This window comes from Ceratina calcarata, unplaced genomic scaffold (assembly GCF_001652005.2).
Source record: "Ceratina calcarata isolate Rehan_Ccalc_2016 unplaced genomic scaffold, ASM165200v1 scaffold92.2, whole genome shotgun sequence".
In the NCBI taxonomy this organism is placed as follows: domain Eukaryota; kingdom Metazoa; phylum Arthropoda; class Insecta; order Hymenoptera; family Apidae; genus Ceratina; species Ceratina calcarata.
Window position 1 is genome coordinate 863,335 of NW_017180576.1, and position 19,685 is coordinate 883,019.

General features: G+C 40.8%; 1 protein-coding gene across 3 annotated transcripts in view; it reads right to left on the reverse strand.

The window, feature by feature from the left end:
• The window catches only part of rdgA (retinal degeneration A), a 61,458-nt gene that overhangs the window by 22,931 nt on the left and 18,842 nt on the right, over positions 1–19,685 (reverse strand). For all 3 annotated transcript variants that reach the window (XM_026819050.1, XM_018035610.2, XM_018035612.2), the window contains one exon: positions 12,111–12,252. In XM_026819050.1, coding sequence (XP_026674851.1) covers positions 12,111–12,252 — 142 coding nt within the window. The remainder of the gene's footprint in view (positions 1–12,110; positions 12,253–19,685) is intronic.

The window sequence follows — 19,685 nt, forward strand, 5'->3', positions numbered from 1 at the left end:
TACATCAATTAATAAACCAAATAAAATTCTTTTAATTTATCTTATTGTTAGTGAGCTGCCAAATTTTTAAATTGTTTAAAGTGTACCGTGACGAAAAAAGGGTTGAGAATCACTGCTCTAGAATGTCAGAGGGAGAGAGAGAGAGAGAGAGATTGTGCAACCTTTATATTATGTTGCCCCAAAAGTTTCTTTTCTATCTGCGGACAACGTTTTGTCTCATTTATTACTAGACCCTTTTGCAAAATGAAATATTCATAGTGTCGATTTAAAAAAAAAGGTTTCTAGATGGTCATTCCTCTTGTTTTAATCAATTTCAAAGCTAATCTTTTAAACATTGCGATGTGTACTCATCTTTTAATACACTGTTTGTATCGATACATCGCACTTTTTATATGTTCTGCAGATAAAATGTTTGTATAAATGTATCAGTTCGGAGATCTACTAAGGACGATAGACGAGGTATAGTTCGTACTGTATGAAAAATCTATTAATTGGTCGAGATTCGAGGAGATAATTTCTGGAGAAAGAGATACATATCGGCTTCGGAGTAATCGTTTTCGATGTGACACTCCCGGAGTGTTTCCCGATTAAATTGGATCAGTTCGTCGATCGAGGGTATTCGCGAGTAAATTTCGCTCCGTCGCTTCGTCTCTCCTCTGTTGTTTGTCCTTCTCGTATTACCTCTGTTCAAAGTTATAAAGCGTAAACCTACTCTACGCGTCGGTACGCCGTCTGTTCGTTCGTAAATCGTATCCGACGTGGAGTCCAAGTAAGAGCAATTCCATTCTAATTGGATGCTTGGCGGTTTTCGTTATAGTTGTACGATGGAATGTGAGAACATTTTTCCCGAGACGAAATGCCCATTTAAGAAAAACGACCAACCTAAAGGATAGAGCAGTGGAATAAAAGACGTACTTATGATTATGCATGCTGAGAAAGCGAGCCAAGGAAACATGCTGAGGAAGTCAGATGTGGAAGCAAGCCTCGAAACGAAACTAAGAGAGGACGACGAGAAAACGAGTAAAGACAGTAGATGTAGATAGCAAGGTACGAATATATGTACATATATGTACATGTATATAAACTACTGAACAGTACAGAGACATCCAGAAAACCTTGACGTGGAGAAATTCCATAAAAATTAAATTTTCCTAGATGGAAAGAGTGGATATGATGTACGGCAGAGTGGAATAATTTGTGCAGCAATACTTGAAGTAGGTCGCGATGCAAATGAATCTTAACTAAAAGTCGAATTAAAATCATAATTAAAAGTAGGTCAGTACCTCGCAAATGGGTTCGAACTATGATTGATTGAACGCGACCTCTCTATAAGTATTTCGGAAAATAGAAACAGAACTCCTAAGTACAGTCGAACCTGTAGTTTCGAACCTTTCACAAGTACTAAATGAAAGTAATACATGAGAGTATACTCGAATCTTACTCCTTCGAAAAGGTCGAATTTGATCCCATCCCTAGTTAGAAGCTTGCTAAAAGAAAAACTTGCTTCCAGTTTGTCTCAGACTGAATTTTTCTTAAATCTATCTGTTTAGTCGGGACGAAGGAAAATTCTTATATTTCAAGTTCCCCTGCACGGACTCTGGTTAAACTCAAATTAAAGCCAGAGGTTCGAATTCAGAAAGACAAACGTGTACACGAGTACGCGTGCAACAATGATACGATGCGAAGATGCGATACGAGCGTCGTATCGCGACGTCCATCGATCATGCGAACGAATAGACGTCGATTGCGATCACGGATCTTCGTTCCGTCCCGTCCTTTAAACGCGAAAGAAGACGAGATCGCGATCAGTGGGAAACTTAAATGGAAAACTCGGCGGACGAACGAGCGCCGATTCATCAAAGTCGGAAGCCGGCGGCGGCAGCGACGGAATCAATCTTCGTTAGAGCCGTGAGGCGAGGCGATGCTCGGATTCCTCCGGGAAAGCTGCGGCCTGCGTTGAGCGTCGACGGCCCGTGAGCCTGCGAGATTTATTTATCGCTTAGAAATTGGTGCTCGTCGATTCGTGCGGAAAATCGCAATTAACTGATCGCGTGGGGAGGCGTTACCACGTTCCAACGACAGCCGTCGAAAGCGATCGGATCGTTTTCCCGTATACGAGTACCTTTCCAACGCGCAGACACCTGTCACCGTCGCGCACCGACCGCATACCCGCATCGAAAACCCGGATCCGGTTATCTTCGATTCCCATAACTTAGCTAAATCCATCAGATATTGATGAAACGAAAACCATTTTCGAGTTTCAATTTTCTACCGTCCTTTCTTCAGTTATAAAAAAAAAATCTTTAATGCAATAAGCAATTCGTCAATTTTTACGAACAGACGAAATCCGGCAGTCTAATCGTAAATTGGTTAAAAGCTCCGAAAAGATAGGAAAGATTCGAAGATCCTTAAAAAATTCACAGATCCGTACATTTCGAGCTAGAAATGTTTTATGAAATTTGTTCGGGCAAACGAAATTTAGTAGAACGACAACACGTATTTTTTCCTTTGACGTTTGCCAACAAGATAAAGCGTAATTTTTTTTTGTTGCACAGGTCGACGTAAACAATTCGTATTTTCTGTCCGTTTAACGTCACGTGCAAATTTCCCAACCGCAAATTTCTGCGTTGTTATCGTTACGCGTTATATCTACTCTGGATAGTTTAGTTGTAAAAGCTGGTTCTCGTAGAACTGCGAACTCCCAGAATCGCAGTTGCATCAATACGCGATTCGAATTAAATTAACGTCGATAGCTCGTCATTAGCTCACAACGAACCGGCGATTACATTTTGCGTAAGCGACGGGTTGCCAAACGTTTAATATCAACATTTAATTTGCCGGTTAATTGAGAGTAACAGCTTTCCGCAGCCACCGTATCCGATTCGTTTACGCCAACGCTCTAACGTTATTCCGTTATACGGAATATCGAAAACCGTTGTTGTTCTTAAAAGAATCGCGTACATAAAGAACAACGGAGCTTGAAAGATCACCTCAAACGTTTAAAAACAAGTTCTATTAAAAGCCGCCGATACTAATGGCGATAAATATGATGTTTCAAGTAATTTTGTACTATGTACATCAAAAGTAATTAACGCGAATAGCTGTTGCTTATACGTTTAATAATATTTGACGATAGATAAATTGTAACATTTGACAGTTGGAACGTTTTATTTTCGTCCATTGAACGATGCGCCGATGGAGTGCCGCCGGGGCGTAATACCGATACGGTTCGACGAAAATAAATGTGCACGTATGTATATCGATTTTTAGAAGGATCCGAGTCGGGACGCAACAATACCGAATTGGGAGAGAATAAGTTTCATACGTGACTGCATACATATATGTACTACGCATGTATATTATGTATACGTGTCTGCACAATAGGTACGTACTCAAATTCGCTCGTCACGGTAGCGTCAATTTCGATTCTGGGTTTCACGTTCTATAATTTGGATCTCGTTTCCGACGAAGTTCTACCGTATGCGCTGCTACATGGAACATACGTATGCACGTACCGTAGATATGTAATATTCCTCTCCAAGTTCGACTCCTATCTCGTTCTGTACCGAACTTATTTTTTGTTCGATTAGATGCTACCGGAAGAATGAAACGATTCGGCAACAATTATTCGTAGATACTTAATTTCCATGTAAAGTAATTATGTAACGATACGTACATAAAGTGGTATACTTTGTTGAAAAATCTTAGGTTTGGAAAAGGATGGTTTTCGTACGGACGAATGCTTTTCCTTTCCGATACGATTATCGAGTAAAGGTCACGAGGTTATTATTAGGTATCGCGAAGCCGATCGTTCGGTACCGAGTAAAATACGAGATAGAATAGCGGACGCAGGTCTACAGATATCGTATCGGCCTAAACCTAAACGAATAGGCCTATCCTTTATACCTTCGAGTCTATGTCAAAACGTGGCACCGACGTCGAGACGTATCAGCGTTCGTATCGTTTTTGGTCCCGGCGACATTATTCGTCGGAGAAAACCATACCTATATTATTCTATCTAGTGTTAAAATTGGGCGTTCGTACAAATTGTATCGGACGTATTCGAAATCAATTAGAATCTAAAATTTCTCGAGTGAAATACATCGAATCGTAGATCGTATTATATTCGCCTGAATTGCCGATGATCGCATTATTTCATGAGTCTGGTATACCGGATGGTCTAGCCAAATTCAAATTTAATTTATATCCACGGAATTCTCGCAGCGAGTAGCGAGGCAAATTCAAGCTTCCCCTTTAACACAAAGACTACCCGCAATTGACTGATCCTACCTACTACGTCTACCAAAGGGGTCAAAATGACTTGTTCATCAAATTAATAAGTCATAACAAAGGACATAGCAATTTTTACGTTTCTATGAGTGAAAATTCAATAATAAACTGATAACAATAATTTTCAAAATAATTACGCTTTTAACCTATGTACGTTCCATGAGGGAGAAAATGAAAACTGTTTTACGCAATTAGTTATTTGCACATTTTAGAAAAAGTCGTACAAAATTTTAGAAAACAAAATGTACTGAAGATGAATGATGATTATAAAAAACGTCAAATGAGTAATTTTAATCCCCGTTGGTAGATTTAGACATAGCCAACAACCAATGTATTACTTATAACTAGTATATAATTAAAAAGGTATTTTTAACCCGTGTAATAAATAAATAATAACTAGACTCCAACTGGAAACTTAAAGGACTGGAAGACTGGAAATTAAAATACATTTTTTAAACCAGTGTTATAAATATTACATTTAGTATGAAAATCCGCAGTCTATTTATAACTTTTAACGAACGTACCGATCTCTCATTAAAACGTGAACACCGACGTCTGTTACAAAGATCGATGCACTTTTGGTACGATTTTTTTTTTCATTCGAGCGTCATGCACCGTGGCGGTAGAATATTTCCGTGAAACTCGAGTTTAAAGTTGAAACTACGCCACGGGTCAAGAGTGCACGCGACTTCTTTCCTCCTCCCCCTTTCGCTTCCCGTCCGACGCGAGTTTCAAACGAAGAAACGGTTTACTTCCGAGCGTGGACGTTTATCTCGCTGGTCGAAGAAACGTTGTTTCGTTGCCGACGCTATAAATTCGCTTACGCAACCCGGGGTTCTTTCGTTCTTCTTTTTTTTTCTCTTCCTCCGGTGTCGAGGAAAACAGAGAACAGGATCTTCTTTCCATTACGAAACTTAATCCCGACGGACTCGATCCACTAAACGCAATTAGCGGTAATTACCTCCGCTGACGTATCGTAAGGTCGTTACGACAACGTTACCGTTCCAAATCTTTTCATCTAATTTACAGCGCTTACCGTTATTTTTAAACTATTCCCGCGTATTCCTTTTCTCTCGGAATATTTCACGTCCGTCCTCCATACCATTCACGGTAACTTTCGTTCAAAGCATTAATTTAGCTCCTCGTCATTCCTCCCTTTAATTAAAATTTGTTCATTTCTTTTTATCCCTTATGTCTAAATTTAACATAGACCTTATTTTTAATTAAATTAGTTATTTTTTTCTTTTGTTTTTCTCTGTATATTCTGAAGAGTTTATGCTGGTTAACAAAGTAATAACAACGATAATAATAAAAGAGAAGATAAGTGACAATGATATTTTCAATCACCAAACGAATTCGAATTAGTTATCATTCTTAGGTTTTTATGGATAAGAAGCGTCGTGAAGTCGCGTTTAATTTGACTAAAATATCTGAAAGGACTCCCACCTCCTTGATATTTGCGCGAATCCGAAGGAAACCCGAGTTTTTCCAAGCGAAGTTACCTACGACGACGTTTGCTATTTTCGCTCACGTTCCCGCATACTCTATGTGCCGCACGCGTAATAATAGCACGGGCGCAATTAATAAATTGCCGTCACGATTTAAAGTTTAATAAGTCTTATGGTCGCACGGTGTTCGATTCGCCTGGACTTGGCGGCTTGGGGCTCGGTTCGAGTTCTTTGACTCCTCGACTTCATTGAAACGCGTTATCTCATTAACTTAATGCGATTCATTGATTTTCTTCTCTATCGAATCAATTATAGCGTATTAATCGAGTTCTCGGAACGTACGCGCGACGTCTATTTTCGCGCGGCTAACGAAAATAAACATTGAAACCTTGCCTCGAGACTCGAGGTGTCGCGAGTTACGTAATTACAAAATTAAAAACTTAAGCCGAACCTCGGGTGCGCCGATGAGTATTCCGACGAGTGCAAATGTTTTTACCTATCATTTTGACCAGTGTCATTCATATTTAGTGTGAAAGTCATGACTGGAGGGTTCGTGGATACCCATTACTAATTGTATCATATATAACTGAAAGTCTTTTATTCGAAAATTGATTAGTTTAAAAGTTATTATTTTTGTTCCGAATCGTCGGCAAACTCCGTTCATTTTAATAAGCGAAAAATTCGCGACATGGGAAGAAAAATTGAATAGGTTTTTTTGATTCATACGCGCGCGAGTTATTTCATCGAATCGGTCGGGACGTTATTAAACGCAACGCATTTAATGTTTTCCGATAAACGAGACCAATTTTAAGAGAGACAGCGATCAGACGGTGCATCGAGCAAATAGCCACAGGTACACACGTACACGCGTGCACCGTGTACAGTATCGAGGGTAGACGGTAAAGTAAGTTCGGTGTGCGTTAACAACGAAAATTGGCAATCTACAAAAACGCTTTGCTCGGGTATAAAAAGAAAATTATCGGCCCAGTCTCGATTACGGAGGAACGGCGAGCCGGAGGGTTCTGGGTCGGGGCTTGTGCGACAGGGGTAGTAATTTTCCGCGTCGACGTCCAACGCGGCAAATATTTTCGCAACCGGCTCATGCGGTACGAAATTCGGAATCGCATCGTCGAGCGACGTCTACTGTGGTACAAACTCGCGGACCCAGCGAGCTTTAATGAAAATGACCAGCGTTTATCTCGATGTTTTTCTTGACAATTGCTTACTTTTGTCCAGTCAGTGGTTCTTCGATAGTGTGATCCGATAATAGGATTCCCAAAAGTAAAAATTATGGGACATGTAGACAGCTGCAAGTCACGTAAAGTCCAATAAAAAAATGACAGAACTATGTATTAGAATATTAAAAATTATGCGGTCGCATAATTTTATAAACCTTAATCCTCCGTAATTATCATTTTTTCTAAAAGTTCGTTGCTTCAAATATTAAGCACAGCTTTTTATTACACGTCTTAAACTTTTTAGTAGAGATCTTACGGCTCATGCAACCTTAAAAACATGTTGACGATCTTCATATTTCTACTACGCGCCTACGTACAAAACAACTTGCCATCAGAACATGCCTGTCTCGAAAGCATGCAACATTATATACTATACTAGACACTCTTTGCTCCGTATAATAATGATGACGAAAATCAATATAATAATAATGTCGGACCACCCTGTACACCGTTGATTTTTTATCCGACATACGAAGTTGCCCAACAAATTGTGTTGGCCCGAAACACGAGACATAATTAAAAATGTTTAATCACAGCATTTGACATTTCTGACACAGCATCACAGCCCTTGTTATTTCGAGCCGGTTCTTTTGAAAACGGGATTATTCCGTGAGATCGCGTCCTTTTCGTATCTTTGACCTACTATTTCCGATGTATCGCGAGAGTAACGAGCAAAGGAGAAATTTACTTCCCCGGCTGGAACTGTTTTCAGATCCGGACGAGAAAGATTCTAGCTAATGGTACGTACGCACGCGATAAAACGCACGATTCGACTCGTAAGAGGTACGAGTCGCTCGTAAAAGTAAAAGGAATTCTCCTGCGAGGCGACCTCCTTTTCTAACGATCAACTATTTACTTCCATTATACCTCTCCGACAATCAAAACCATCTGCTCGTATGAACCTATTCCATTTTGCGACTGTCTTTTCTTTCCTGTATTATAATTAGACCGCAGATTTTACTATGTCTTTATTAGCTCGCTTTCTCGTCTGTCTGTTCGGTACAAATTTTGTTAACTCGCTATCTACAACCCTTGGTGTACAATATACTAATAAAACACTTGTAAGATTTGAAACGAAAAACGTGGAACGCATGCAATAGATAATTGATGCATAAATAGTGCGCCGAACGTTTTATAAGTATTTTATAATTATTTCATACTTACTATTTAGCCAGTTTTAAAAACGTGGCGTATTAAGAACTTTTTTTATTCAATTAACTGTTATGCATTGGAATCGCGCTTGCAGAAAGAAATGTACATAGTATTAAAATAGTGCTTATTGCATGTTTTTTCAGAACAAATATCGTAATTGGTTGTTACATGGAGGCTAGTAGTCGAAGCTTTGTACGCTCTGCTTTGTATTTTCTGCGAGAAGGACAGTATCGAAATGCGACGGTCGTGTGTAGTGAAACGGGAAATTAACTGGCGTTTGAATGTGTTCTTATGCGGCTGACGATCTTCCGCGTCGTACTCGTAACCGGTCTTATCAGCCCATGTAATCGCTTTGTCGGACGGTTCGCGCTCCGCCGCCGGTAGCCGCGAGGATGTTTGTTCCTAGTAATTGACTCGGACGATGGATACACCGAGAGAGTTTTCAAGAGATAAGCCAGATAATTAATAATATCCTTACACGCTTGCGAACGTTGGCGAATCAAGAATATCTTTTCGGAAATGAAAGATCAAATACAGAGCCGAGACAGCGTGGATAGAAAAATCGCAGGATGAACCGTCGTGTCCGATCGTTTATATTTACAACGTACGTATACTTGCAAACTTTAATAAGCGCAATTTAATGAACATTTATTATAAACACGAACAAAGATTCGAACGCTTTTTATGCAAAATTGTACATATTTCCTGAAGCACATTTTGAGTAATCTAATCTATTTATACTGACGTCTCACGTTTGTTATTACATTTTTAGTGGCTCGCATTCTTAATCTGTTCGGTACTGCAATTGATTTTAAACTAACTTCTCGATGAGCTACAACCTGAACCACAACGGACCTGAAACTTTAAACGTAGCTCAGAACTGGATGACAATGCAACACCACAAAGCAGAAAATGATTGTTTAAATAAGAAAAGATTTTTAATACACCATGTTTTCAAAACAGCAGTAGCATTTTAAACATTGAAACCTTGCACGCTTCGTTTACCTAACTCTTTGTTACATACGAAACGTATTAACCGAAAAGTTTGCGCCAGGGGTGGTATAAATCCTACGTAAGTACTTCATGGGATTAACAATTAGAACGAAAAGAGAGAAGAGAGAAAGGATGAAACGAAAATTGCGAGAATGGTCGGTTCTGTTCTCTCTCGTTTTCATTTTCGTCGAAAGTCCGGTGCGAAAAAAAGGAAAGGTGTTAAAACAGCTTTTAATTACTTTTCGGACGGGTACTTTGCTACTTTTAACGCGGCACCAGCATCCTTTCTCCGTTTGCCAGAGTGCAGCGTAGAGGACGACATCACGCAGTCTCGTACCGGGTATTTTATCGAAAGATTTACTCGCAGCTGCATCCGACCGCCCGCTGCGATTCTTTCATACATATTTGTTGGGCTTTTAATTACAGCTTAATTCAGGGCCACGGAAGATGTTACGGGCCGAAGATCCCCGGATGTTAATTACGCTCCCCGTTTCATCGCTGTTCCGCGTTCCATCGTTTCCCCTCGTTTTACTGCTGGCCGTTCGCCGGTGTTACGGCCGCGTTAAGAAAATGTCCGTTACGCTAATTCCAGTCGTGCGAGGGAGGAATTAAAATCGTTGAGTCGATGCTCGAATAATTATACGCGTAAATGCATTCGTCCCACGGGTGATTATAATTATATGATAATAATAATAATTGATACTTTGAGCTTACGTACGCGTAAGCTCGACGCTCGCAGGCATCGAGTAGAATAGATTAAAGCGAGCTGGCCGGCCTAGAGCAAAGGTGAATTTGCGGAAGCGGGTACTCGACAATGCGCTATCCCGTGCACGGTACTAACCCCGAGGCATATACACGGAACATGATACGTCATAGGAGCGATACGAGCGGAGGAACTTGGCTAGGCAGTTGTAACAGTGTTTCTTGTCGGCGTTGCCGCGGGTAGCGGATGCTGCGTTGCGTAGTTTATAGTTCCGGCGTAAAGACGACGTCGAAATTCATATTACCGTGTTTGCGTCTAGGATAGGGCGATCTCGAAATTAAACGAAACATAAGTTAACCGATTAACTTCATGAACATCGAGCTCGGTGAACGCGCGATAATCTCCGAAGCTCGTTCTTGTTATTTAACTTAATCGGCGAACAAACGTGGCCGTAAAGAATTATACTGTCTTACTGGCATCTCTTGTTAACTCGAGTCACTAAATTCATAGCGATCTAATTCACTTTTCGGAGTCGAAAGATACGCTGTTTTGTTAACATGCCTACTACGTGATGACACCTTGTAGGGTAGATGAATTAAGGCTTCACGTTTTCTATAGACGTGTTAGCATTCGTAGTGCGAATCTCATCTTGGCTGAAAAGTGACTTACGTCATTAAGGCTCTCATCGTCTCATATAGAAGTATACAAAGTATTCGCTGAGAAAGTGTACAAGTAGACATGAGACATTTCTTACAATAGAGAAGTGTGCAAAATATACGCCCAGTAGAAATAGAGCTACATTTTCATTGTTCATAATATTTTTTATTTTAGAAGTAAATATATCCTGTGACAGTGCGGAATATATAAAAAAGCTGAATTCCTAATTTCTATGCAAATACTTTGATCGTTTTAAAGATTCTTGCTAATTGTACAAACTGAAAGACTTTCTGGACGCGGGAGTAATTAGAGATAATAATTTCGAGTGAAACGACGTTCGTTCGCGGCGGACCGGGCTCGTTAGAGATCGCGAGGGTTTCGTTTCTGACCTTTACCTCGGCAGCGTAAAAAGGGGATGTAACGACGTACCGAAGACGAATAATCGTAAAAATAAAACGTTGAAATAAAGGCGAAAGCAGAAAATGTTCGGGTGGAGCACGCTTCCCGGAGATACGACCGACGTAGCACGTAGAAAAACGCGACCCCGCGTCCCATCGTGAAAAATAGCGTCCTCGCTACTCGGTGACGTGTATCTACGACAGGTTTCCCTGATATCCTCGCCTAAAATGAAATACTCTGTTCCGCTCTTGATTCTTTTACTAATATCGATTTTTAATGTAGATGTATGTCACATCTCGAAGTCGTTGGTTTCACGAAGTGGCATCTTTAAAGCCGGAATAAATGGAAATAATTCATCAGTCGGAATTCTTTTTCGTTTGACGTTTTCAGTTCCAAATTAATGTAGGTTTTGGTTTTACCTACACTATAATAATAGATGAGAATGCAAACTCGAGATGATTTTTCTTCTCCTAAGAAAACAATTATGAAACTGCGTACGCCTACGCGAAACGCGAATATTTGTTTGCGGACGGAAGTGTTTCGATTGAAAATAGCTAATTCGCAGGAGATCGGAGCAAAGAGAAGTTGTTTGTACAAGTGTATCAACGCCGAGGTAACTTTCGTAATAAATGTTTTCGAGTTTCCAATTTCCGAGTGAGTACCATCGCACGTTTTATTCCGTAATTTCACCCATTTTTATAGCGCGGCTAGGTAGTATCGGGTAACCGTTTTCGCGAGAGTAACGTGGATACGCCCAGCGAGCCATAATGCACCAAAACAATTGGGAACCATTAAGAACATTGGGAACGGAACGAAATAAAACGATTCGTAGGAAACTTTTTCTCTTTGCGTCCCCGAGCGAAATAACAATTCCAGTAGCGGAGCAAGAGAGAGTTTAAACGAACCGCGCGGTCGCACATACGCGCACCGTTCCGTGCCGTGGGAATGCTCTTTGAAAAGTGCTCTCTCGTCGGGAACACCTCGCGTGCCGCCCTTTATTTATTATTCGTCGAATCGCAATAACTCAAAATGAGCGTTCTTTTCCGTGACATAGAAATTGTACAGAAAGATCTGCGTAAATAATTACAATTCTTCGTTTGAGGGGATTTACTGATTTTTGTGATAATCAAGCTGAGTTTGGAAATAGTGCCCGATCTCTCGGTCAGGTATGTAGGATTTTAAATGTGACCTCATTGAGTTGAACGAGTAGCAAGTGAAAGAAACGCTTACCGAACAGTCGTTGACGTAACAGAATTCACCGGAAGCCGAGGTCGGTACCCAAAGATGTTCTCCATTGAGCGCGGTAGGACCCCAGTCGGGCGTCGATCGGGGCTCGCGATGACCGCCACTCGTTCCGCCCTCCTCTCTCCCTCTGAAAACGCGAGACTCTCGATTACAGAGTGACGCTTCGACATCGGCCCGGCACGCCGTTGCAGTTGACGTTGATTCCTCTGCGATCTACAGAAATTCCATTAGAGCTCGGAACAATGCGCGTTACTCGAATAGAGACGAGCGTAACGGCTCTCTCTTATTTGCTCAAATATATTTTGCACATCCGAGGAATCAACCAAAACCGAGCAACTTGCCGTGGCCCTGAGACACCGATTCACGAAGCACAACAACGTAACGGTTACACGATACGTAACGACACCAAGCTCGTTCTCGTCATGCTGTAAATACGTACAATATCAACGATTTTTGTTAAGTCGGATCGCAAATACACTGCGTCATCCTGATTTCAATCGTAAATCATGCTTCCTCTCACACATTTAGGTACTACCAGATTGCGGATTTGATGCATCAATAAAAAAATCGTACAAAATATGGCTTAAGACACGTCGAGAAGAAAATCAAAAGTAAAAGAGTGTCATAATATTTAATTTATATAAAATCATCAATAAAAAGATTGTATAAAATGTAACTTAAAATACATCGAAAAGAAGATGAAAAGTATAAGCATGTTACAACATTTAAAGGCCAATACGAATTTCTATCCAGTTTTCAAATTGACGCCGCAAACGTTTTATTTTTAATAAAGATCTGTAGTCCGCTTGTTATTATTTCTCGTCAATCGTCATCGTACATACCGAACAGAAATCGTGCGAAGCTCTCGTTTAACAAAAACGATCGATCGTTCATCGCGTCGACGAACAGAACTCGTCAAACGATAGTTATACACTGAATATACACTGAATTTGTTTAATCGTTAGAAAAGAAGGCAGGCACCTACTTACTTTCAATTCTCTGGTCATCGTCGAGAACGCAAACGCATTAGTCTATGTAACAATTTAAAATGCATTTGAATTATCGTGGCAATTTCAAGTACCATTGCACTTTTATACTATACAGTAACAATTTGAAGGGTGGAAGCACAACTGCTTTACATAACGCGGAAAGAGAGTCTCGTGGAGATTTTGCGAAACTCGCTGAGATAAACTCTCGTAAAAATTCGTCGTGGATCTTTGTAAAATTAACGAAGGTAGTCGAACGAAATTAACGGCGCTCGTACAAACGAGTACCAAAGCAATGATGTCGTTCTACTGGAAATTACAATTGCTCTCAAAGGGACTGTATTTTCCAGCCTTCCCCAAGAATAGTAATTAAAAAATAATAACGAAGAGCGACTCCTCTGCCCCATGTTGCCAAAGCGTAATTTTCATGAATTTTTAAAACGACATTACATCGTCCCTCTCATTCTGCTCGTCTTTCCATAGTACACGACACCAGCTTCGATCATAAGAATTACATAACGTTAACAAGTGTTCCGAACGAGATGACCCGCATTTATTTTAATAATGTCAAATGGAAGACGTTGTATATACTCTTATTGCGATTCGAGATATCGTAATTTAACGACGCGTCGATGCTCGCTAACAGCTTCATGAGCCGAGGCGACCTTATATAAATGGATTAAACGGCATAAAAAAGTGAAGTGACCTCGGTCGGAGCTCGACGCGGTATGAAACTCGAACGACCCGAGTCACCTCGGACCTTCGTCCTCCCTTCCGACGACCGTATAAAAATTTTAGGCCGCGTAAGCCAGGCGGGCGAGACTCGCGTCGGGCCGAGCTTTCCGCGTAATTAGTCCGTGGAAATTGACGGGTATCTGGGTCAAACGCGATACGGAAAAAGGGAACGCGAAATGACGTTACGCGGCTCTTCCCCAGTACATATCGAATCGTTCTGATACCAGCCACTAGGTATATCTATGTACGTATGAGGAATAGTACGAAAGAGGAACATCTACGAACATTCGACATCGACGCGGCAGAGAATTTCTTACACGCGACACTGAAAAACCGAAGGGTTTCGGAAAGTCATGATTGGTTCATTTTCAATGTTGCTTATTATATTTTTTGTCGATTATAGAGTATCCCTGACAATACGAAACGGCATTGAAGATAAATCGAGTTCAAAGGGTTAAAATGGCTATGAGTACATGATATTCAGCGCTCAGTTTTTCTATTCTAATGAAAGATCAATTATTCAAACAGGGAAACTACTGGCTGCATTTTAATATCTCCACTCTGCGATACAGCTTCTACCGCTGCGTCAATACGCATAATGCACTTCCCAGGGCGAACAGATTCCGAATCATGTTTAAAATAAAAAGATATAAAATCATTAAATAATAGAGAATGATAATGAGTAAGTCGTGACTTGGTCAAATCCATCAGTCTGCCACCTCGTACATTACACTGTCTTATGTTTGTCGGTATCGTCGTCGTATGGATTCTAATTCGGACGTTGTTGAAGCATGATCGCAGGATAGAGTACACGCCAATACGGTAATAGGTATCGTAGAAGCTATGTTCGGTCGCTGCGAACTACCAATTAGGAACTGGTTACACGCTGTGCCAAGAGCAGAATCCACTCGATCCATCAACCAGCTGTTCCCGTAATAATTAACGACGATGATGAAGGCATTCGTTTACTCGATTACGCAAACTAATATCGTCATATTATTAAAACTTTATAAATATGTGTACAGCAGGAAACGTCCCAATAAGTTCATCAATTAGTGAATTGTGAATTGTTCGCAGGTAATGAAAAATGTGTAAGCGTGCACATAGAAGATGGGAGAGCCAATTATGTGTCGCGTGAACGAGCAAAGAGCGGAAGAGATTATACCGGGAGTACCGATGCCCGGGAATAAATTGTAAATGCGTGTACGCGAGGGACGCGAGATGGAGGGAGCAGGCCACGGGACGGGCGCGCTGTGTGTAGAATTAGTTGATTAATAATGAACGCATTGCACGGTGGTTAAAGATTTACGAACGTCCCCACGGAGAGTGTATGCGCGGCGGTAATACCGAACCCTGAAAATTTCATTTATCGATAGACCGTGGACCGGCCGACCACGCTCAGTCCACGACTCCTTCGAGATCTCTCAATATTCAAACCTCGATTCCGCGGTTATCGCTGTTTGTCTTGTTCAGCCAATCTCTCCTTTCACTAAACCGAAGTCGAACGTTCCGTCGCGAACAACTCGCCTTATTTCATACGACCTTTAAGGAAAATACCGCTCGAAATCAGCATTGAATAATAATTATTTGGAATGTCACCGGTGTCGTACCGATCGATTTTTAACACTAAAGCTACCGGCGATTGACTACTTCTACCGAAGAGGTAACAACGAATTGCTTTTCAAATTAATAAGTCATTCAAGGAAAGAGCACAGCAATTTTTACGTTTTAATTTACGTTAATTTACGTTAAAATTTACTGAAAATGAATAATGATTATAAGAGTCATTTTGACCCCCTTTGGTGGATCTAGTGTTAAGATGACCGTGTGAATAATTTATGCTCGAAACACGCCCAGTCGATGGGTACGAGTAATGAATTATTATCCGTAGGTAATTAATCCACCGTTAATTACGGTGCGCGATGCGGGAGATAAACCCGTAATGCTTCCACGAACCATCGATAGCAATCGCGATTGACTCGCGCTTCAATTATCTTCGAATCGAGTACCAATCCCGTAGGGGAAGAAACGGAGAAAGCGACGATCGAATTTGAATGTTCTGCGAGCCGAAACAAATCACGGACGAGAGCATTTGCCCTAACGCTCTAACGTGAGCATCGGCTGCAGGAAAACGGGAAAGTTATATTAATTGCGAGTCGAGTGAAAGTGAAAATTGCATGAAAACCCTTAAAATATGCTCCCTCGTTGCCGAACGTGCGCTCTCGTTAACGATAAACAATGTCCCTCCCCCTTTACGGCTTTTACGTCGACGACAAATTGACATCGTTTTCGTGCGGTAAAACAGAAAAAAGTTCAGACGATAAAAGCTAATAAAAAATGAAAGCGTCTCTCTCTCCAGTCTGTTGCGTTCGAACGCTCTTTTCCAAGTATGAACATTTGCCACGTTTTGATAATATTTACTTTATTCTGTACGCGCCTCATACTCTTTTCTTATAATTTCCATCGAAGTATCTGTATGCCACCTATGCCTGTCAGAAATTGTCCCATTGTAACTCTTTGCAATGATCGTGTGCACATTATTCGTTGCCTCCCACAAATTAAAAAATTGGATCATTATAAAATATATCAGAACGAAGGACACTGGCTCAATCAATTGTTGTCAATTTAAATCGAAAATTCTTATACTTATCGAACGACGAAGCTTCCGCGGTACAGAGAGTTTAGAATAGACCGTGGGTCTAGACTGTAGACGAAATTCAATCTCCGGTTCGCGGAACGGGAACGTCGGACCGCGCCGCGCCGGGAGAGATTGATTTCGATACGATTGCCCATTGGCCGTGATTCGATTACGTCCAGAGCCGAATCGACTTCTTATGGAGCCATTAGAAACTCGTTAACTTGTAAACCTTGTTTCGCGTTTGACAAGGGAGAGAAAAAAAGTGGCGACCGACGATAAAGCGGTATTTAACCGATGACACGCAGGTCAAACACGATTCTAAATGCGTCGTGATCAAAATTGCAGCTGCCGTCCCGATCACGAAATGAATTTATTCTCTTTTAAAGAGTATTAAAGTATTTAAGCCGAAAATTAATTAGCTTAGAAGTTATGATTTGATCCTGAAATTCTATTTTGCGCATGTAATACCACGCACGGTCGACTCGCATCACTTGAATCCTCGTTATCGAGAGCACAGAATTTTCCATGTAATTTCTCTTCCCATGGAAATAGAATTGCACGACAAGATGAGTAGGAGCAAAATCTTTGTACCGTCAGGATTCCCCATCTTATTTAAAACGATCCCTGAAAGCCACCGCTCGTAAAAAAGAAAATTGTCTTATAATATTCTGCTGCTCTTCTAAAAGGAATAAGGATGGACGTTTCTAGCTCTATCAACGGTTCCATCGTTATTAAAAGCATAATTATAAGAAAACGTATACATCGTGATGCCCGATACAATCTGAATTTATCATCGACGACGCGATAAATGGGTCATTCGTTTGTACGAATTACATTATGCGCACAATGCCACGTACGTATGTTTCACTTCCCGCACAATGAAAGGGTCGAACGATTTATAGCGACCATGCGAATTTACTTGGGCAAACAATCTAGCGGGCAGATTTATCGCGAAAGAAAATAACGAGGATTAGTTGGTTCGTCCTCCTTCCGTACCGGCTAAATAAAATTCGTCTCGCGTCGAACGATATTTCGTACAACGGCGACCTGACGTTCCTGACAACCTCGAAACGACCAATTACGATCGCATCCGCCGCGATCTCGGAAATTGAATTCTTCGGCACGCGTTTATCCGAACGCGACGTAACCGCGAATCGTTCCCTTGGAGAACTTGTAAGGTAACGTTAAGACTCTGGTTATCCGACTAGGTTCGGCTTCCACGGCCGCGAAGGACAAAGTCGCCGCGAACGTGCGACGTTTCAGGAGCCTGACGCGACCGCGATGTCGGGTAGGTACGGTTCGATTAGACGCGTCTCAGTTCTAATCAACTTCTCTCTCGCTCTCGAATTATTATTATCGGCGTCTCAATCTTCCCGAAATAGAAAAGTCCGAGCAACGGCACTAAGTAAAAGAGACACGCCTATACTCCGGTATCGAGACCATAAACGCGTAGCGCCGGGTAAAACTAAATTGCCTTCTGCCCACGTACGCGCGTATCGCAACGAGAAAGAAACCTACGACGCGTTGGGAATATTACCCTTGCCGTCTTTGCATCTCGTTCCACTCTTAGGAACGATGAGAGAATTCGATTACGTATAAGGAGCAGATTCGTAAAAAGGAGCACCACGACAGAATCATATAGAATTGTATTAAAATTTATAAAAACTTTTGTATATTTTATAACATTGTTTAATCAGCGTTAGTGAATGAAATTTAAAGAGTTTATAAAAAGCCATTTATTTTGAAAGTGCTCAAATCAGTTTTCTACAAAACCAAGCTAGCTATTTTAATATTTACATTTCTACGTTATCCTTTCATTTTAAAGGAAATTGTGACTAAATATATCTAAAGTTAGAATGATTTTATAAAAAGAAAATTGGCCGGTTAATAGAATGATACAAATTCTTATTTTGAAAGAGTCTTAATTCCCACTTTGAGAGTTTCAAACGAATACGGCGTACATCATACAGTAAAATTTTATGAGACCTTTATGTTCTATTATTAATATTTGCTCAGGTAATGATTTTTATTTTATTTTTTACTAACGGAAAAAGGGTAAACAGGTTAAAAATATATTGGATGCGATTTTTGAGAACTGAACCATATAAAGTGTTCTATAAAACATCAATGAATGAGCTTTCATAGTTTAAAACTCTGCATTTACTACTATATCGGGGGAGTAAAAAATTTTAATAATATTGAGTTGATACCAATATACGAAAAAACAAGATCAATCCCAATGCTAGAATACCACGATTTAATGAATTTATTACATTATGTACCAACGGCACATCACGATTATTATAAATCCCTCCCCCATACGCAAATTGAAAGACAATGAATAATTAATTGCAAAATTTCATCAATTATAATCCTTCACATATTCCTCCTAGTTTTTGGAGCGTTTTTGTCCACCTAGACGCTGACGCAAACATGCGTGCTCAAAATTCGTGCCTGATAGAATGAGCAGCAAACCGCGATCACTAACCTGTGCAATTCTCATGTTCCCAATTTTAGTTCCTCGTTGCCTATCGGGTTTTCGTAAATCGTAATTGGTGAAAGCTTTGCAAATAGTAGTTAGTGAAATGGTAATACATTATTATTTAAACAAACATACGGCGTAGCTCTCAAGTGGATCCATCTATTTAACTGCAATTATTGTTTATCCTCTTTCTTTGGTTCGGGGATGTTTTCCATTTTTATTTTGTCATATTATCTCCTTTCTTCTACACTCTCTAATCCGATTTTATATTATTCTCGATTTGATGCCTGGCGCACAGCTACATATCGAGACACTTCTCTCTGAAAATGTTGGTGCCCCCGGACGCTTAATTTAACGTGGTCGAACAACGTTCGCATCCTCGAATAGCAAGTATGTCAACCGTCGTTGCTCGCTTCCGTGCATCGTCGTTACCAACGCCGGCAGCGACCGCAATTCGGCGCGTCGCGACGAGAACGAGCGAAACAAACGCGTACGAACGGGGAAAGCACATAGAAACCAAACAAAAGAAGAAAAAACAGGAAAATAAATGAACGAGCAGCAAACACGAACGAAAAGAGAATTACGTCGACGATGTTGAATCGAACGGGAATTGAAGGCTACCGATTCGCATCGGTGATCCGTCCGCGACGAGCGCGTCGACTGCTCGCGTCCGAACGTGCATCGATCGGTCGTCGCTCGTCGATCGTTTTCGACGTGTT